The 4,825-nt window shown below is 52.8% G+C and overlaps 1 protein-coding gene across 1 annotated transcript in view; it reads right to left on the bottom strand.

The window, feature by feature from the left end:
• Nucleotides 1-2,998: 2,998 nt before the first annotated feature.
• Nucleotides 2,999-4,825, bottom strand: part of THEM6 (thioesterase superfamily member 6) — a 21,136-nt gene continuing 19,309 nt past the window's right edge. Inside the window, exons 4-5 of the mRNA XM_018562747.1 lie at nt 4,376-4,825; nt 2,999-3,237 (exon numbers count right to left, since the gene is read on the bottom strand). The exon at nt 4,376-4,825 is cut by the window's right edge and continues 13 nt beyond it. Coding sequence (XP_018418249.1) covers nt 3,127-3,237; nt 4,376-4,825 — 561 coding nt within the window. The 3' untranslated portion in view covers nt 2,999-3,126. The remainder of the gene's footprint in view (nt 3,238-4,375) is intronic.

The raw sequence follows: 4,825 nt of genomic DNA, 5'->3' as shown, positions 1-4,825 counted from the left end.
TCTATGTGAGGTTCATTTGAATTATAAGTGGGTGACGGATGGTGTTGAAGGCTCCCGACCATCTTTAGGGATTGTTGATCCAGTTTGATGGCTGGGAACCTTCTGTTGTCTCCTCTGTCCAAAATCTGCATCTCATTGGACGCAGAGGACAACTGACCCCCAAGAGGCACCGGGGCGGTTGGATAATTTCACTTGGAATAGGTCACAGACTGACCCCCCCCCCACCCCCCCCCCCTCCCAAAACATTACATGACACTATGGTGTTTGGATGAAAGTGATTGAGTGCGGCTCTCAATGCCGGAATATCTTCATGACACTCAGAGCTGAAGTAGTAACTCAGGCGAGAGGTAAAATGTCTTCAACATTACAGAACAAGTCCAGTTGAATGAGGCAAGGTGCCGGGTTTCCCCCGAAAATAAGACACTGTCCCCAAAAAGCACACTAGGTCTTATTTTCGGGGGATGTCTTATATTTTTTTTAAATGTACAACAATCCAAAGTTATCTGGTATGACTCCGCCTGTCACAGTAACCGGCGCTATGGAGGAATATCGGCTAGTGCGACTCTGCTCCCTCCGCCGCCGCAGCCTTGCTTTCTACAGCGCCGGCTTCCTTTGCCACCAGGGACAGTGGTACCAGTGGTGCAGCAGTGGGGGACATCAGACAGCGAGGTAAAGTACGGTACCATTTACCGGTACACATTACAGTACAGTACCACTACATTAAGCAGTGCCTACAGGGGGACAGCAGTTGGTGAAGTCTGGAGGGAGTCTAGGGTTGCCACCTGTCCAGGATTCACCCGGACACTCCGGGTTTTGAATGCTGCGTCCGGGTTTCATGGCAGCTGAAACCTGGACACAAGATGTCAGGCAGAAAGGGGCAACCAAAATTAAGATAGTGGCTACTGGCCCCCTCACTGAAAATAGTCTCGACTGCCATATTTACATATGAATGGGTGGCGCTATCTACATATGAATAAGCCGCGACCCCCCGAAATTTCCAATGCGTCGCTAGAGTGTTCGGGTTTAGATGGAAGAACCGGTGGCAACCCTAAGGGAGTCCCCTGTCATCCCCTTAATACAGTATGTCCCTGCAGGCTGATACCATCTCTCCTGCAAGTTCCCCCTCACATTCTACCACCAAACTAGGTCTTATATTACAGGAATCTTACGTTCGGGGTAGGTCTTATTTTCGGGGGAAACAGGGTAGTACTAGTTATACCGTGACCTGGATAACAGAGAACCTTCGTAGACAATGGATCAGCTAAACCAGGGGGTCTCAAACCTCCGGCCCTCCAGCTGTGGGCGAAACTACAAATCCCATGATGCGTCTCTCTTCGGGAGTCGCGTCTGTGAGAACCTTGCAACTCCTCAAGGGATTTGTAGTTCCGCCGCAGCTGGAGGGCCGGAGGTTTGAGACCCCCTGAGCTAAACGTTCCCTGAGGTCTTTAGGATCGGTGCTTAAAGCGTCTTCTTTTTTCTCCAAATGAATGAAGAGCGAAATGCAGGCCAACACCCCAAAACAATGCAGCGCTCCGGACGTTTCCGCAATAGGTCTTCCCCGTTTGTGCATTATGCAGCATTCTCTACTTCACTGGAACCCCTAAAATAATGTTTTGGGTCTTGGGGAACCCTTACTGAAACCAATTCATTGAGGGACAACGGTAAAATATCCCTTTTGTAGGAAGAACTCAACCCTTACCGTGGTGGTCACAACCCTTACAGTGGTGGTCACAACCCTTACAGTGGGGGTCACAACCCTTACAGTGGGGGTCACAACCCTTACAGTGGGGGTCACAACCCTTATAGTGGTGGTCACAATGCCACCCTTACAGACAGCTACAAAGATACTTGGGTCATGCTGCTGGTTTAAAGGAGAACTATGAGTTGTGTGTTAAAAGAGACTAGGGTGGGGGGGGGGGGGTGCTTCTCACTCACCTCATAGTTCTAGCCGACCTGTGACAATGAGACTGTCACAGGTCGGCTAAGGCCCCATTCACACTGGGCGACATGAAAATCGCGCGATTTTGCGCGACGAGCGATAGTGAGCGACATCGCACGACTTTTTCCTATTGGGCTGTATGCAATCAGGAGCAATATCGCTCGAAATCGCTTGAAAAAAGGGTCATGTAGGAGCGACAAGCTACATTGAGCGATATTGAGCGACGAGATGTGAACAGCTCCATTGAAATGGATTGGAGAAGCTGCTTAGAGCGATATCGCTGCAAAAATCGCTCAGTGTGAATGGGGCCTAAGTAGATCGGGAAGTGAGTGAACACATACCGGCTACTGGATTCCCCTCTCCCCGCTCCTCCAGCGCTGATTGGCGGAACGGACGGGGGAGGGGGCGGGTACAGCTGGCTCTGCCTCTAGATAGGCGGAGCCAGCTGTCAGTCACGCAGCTGGGCGGATCCAGAAACAATTGTCGGGATCCGCTTCAGCTGCGGCGTCTCAGTATATAGAGATACAGCTCGCGGTATACTGAGCCTAGGGTGACGGGAGGCCGCTAGTTTGTGTCCTCCCGTTACCATAAGGAGAACTATGGGGAAAAGCCCTGACCCCATAGTTCTCCTTCAAGCAAGTGGCGTTGGCTATGCATGCAGTATGCAGGATTAGAGGTCACTGAGCCACAACACAAGGAACCCCTGGCCACCTCTGGAGGAACCCTTGGGTTCTGCAGAATCCTGGTTGAGATTGGCTGAACTAGAGGAGGCTGCATAATGCACACACAGGGGAAGACCTATTGCAAAGAACTACAACTTCCGGATTGTCCTCACGGGGGAACGCAGAGAACTCTAGTCCCTCACAAACTAGAAGGTGCCGGATTGAGTGGCAAGGGAGCTTGGTGTCCTGGGCTGCTGCGCCTGGGGGTGGCTAATAAATAAAGAAAACACATAATATACAAACAAAACTAACATACAATTCTTCCAGGAGATGCAGATGGCCGAGCCCCCTCACACACACACAGCTACCTGTAGGTGGCGCTCTCCTAGAAGCTCGCCCTGGGAATGATACAGCTTCAAGCGTACAGATGCGGAGCAGAGGACTACACATCTACACTGGAGGCACAATCCTAAACTAGCTGCACTAGACCGGGCCGGATCAGCAGGGCCGATGGTGGACAATACGCTACTGCTCCTTCGAGTGAGACATCCCGCTCTCTGCCCTCAGCTTCTGGCTGCTGGTGTCGTTGTAGTCGATCCAGTGCAGGACCTCGTCCGGGAATTCCGGGGACTCCACCTGCGGATGCAAAAACATAAAACAATGGCAATCAGCTCCATTCTAAGTGGAAGATGTACGCTGCTTTCTTTTAGGGCAGGTCCACACCATTTTCCGGAACCAGATCTGGTCCAGAAAATGGTGTGAACCTGCCCGCACTTCCAGCGCATTCCAGACCAGACAAGAATGAGACCAGCAGTGTTTTCCTGGTCCGGAACGGACTGCGCTGGTGTGTACAGAGGCCAGAAATAACATAGGGATACATTTTGGGTCCGGAAACAATCTGCTCTGGTCTGGAGGGAATCTGGATGGGGTGTAAATTGGCCCTTAGAGTGCCCACACACCTTACGATAATCGCGGGAAATCCCGCGATCGTACGATTATCGTAAGGTGTGTGGAAGCCGTGCGACCTCTACTACTGTAAGGTCACACGACTTTTAAAAGGAGAACTATGAGGGGGGTGATTTTCACTCGCCTCATAGTTCTAGCCGACCTGTGACAATGAGACTGTCACAGGTCGGCTCATTAGATCGGGAGGTGAGAGAACACATACCGGCGTTCGCTCACCCCTCCATCCTGTCACAGCTCTCTGCCGTGACAGGGGGAGGGGCTGGATTCCCCCCTCCCCGCTCCGATCCGCCAACGCTGACTGGAGGAACGGACGGGGGAGGGGGCGGGTACAGCTGGCTCTGCCTCTAGATAGGCAGAGCCCGCTGTCAGTCACGCAGCTGGGCGGATCCCGGCGTCTAAGTCGGGATCCGCTCCGGCTGCGACGTCTCAGTATACCGCGAGCAGCAGCTCCCTATATACTGAGCTTAGGGTGACGGGAGGACGCTAGTTTGTGTCCTCCCGTTACCCTAAGGAGAACTATGGGGAAAAGCACTGACCTCATAGTTCTCCTTTAACTTAGGAACATGTTCGAAAACACGCCGAACATCGTACGATAAAAGCCGAACGCGCTGGTGTGCAACATAAAAATTTGCAACTGCCGCCATTTTGTTCTACGGGGTCTCGGCTTTCAGAAAATATATCATGTTTGGGGGGTTTTAAGTAATTTTCAGGTCTAAAATGTGGAACATATAATGTGTGCAAATAAAATGAAAACCAGTCCTCACTCATGAAGGGGTTAAAGTACCCCTCCCCCCCCCACGCGGCTCACCTTCCTTTTGCACATGCTTTGCACCACCTTGTCCGGGGTGTTCCCTAAGATGTGCTGCCGACTCAGCAGGACGGCGCAGACGAAGCCATCCTTGGGTGCCGTGAAGCGTTGTTCCACGTAGAAGGCCTTGTCGTCCCAGCAGAGCAGGCGAGTGCGTATCTCGAAGGGCTCGAACAGGCGCAGTGAGCGGCGATAGCGCGCGGTGCAGGCGGCCATCACCATGCCCGCCCCCAGCCCGTGTATGGCTCCGAACAGGCCGCTGCGGGTGAAGTACGAGAGTCTGGCGAAGTCGGCCTCCCTGAGGTAGCGGGAATTGTTCATGTGGAGGAGGAAGTCCAGGTCGTGGGGGAGAACCAAACCCGAGAACGCGTGTTCCTTCAACAGGTCCTTCACCACCGGCTGCAGGCGGGCTCTCAGCACCGCCATGAAAGCGCGCAGGAAGTACCAGAC

The sequence above is a fragment of the Nanorana parkeri genome, unplaced genomic scaffold, assembly GCF_000935625.1.
Source record: "Nanorana parkeri isolate BGI_ZX_2015 unplaced genomic scaffold, ASM93562v1 scaffold597, whole genome shotgun sequence".
NCBI classification, from domain to species: Eukaryota; Metazoa; Chordata; class Amphibia; order Anura; family Dicroglossidae; genus Nanorana; species Nanorana parkeri.
The sequence above is the reverse complement of the archived record's forward strand: the minus strand, read 5'-3'. Positions and strand labels throughout refer to the sequence as shown.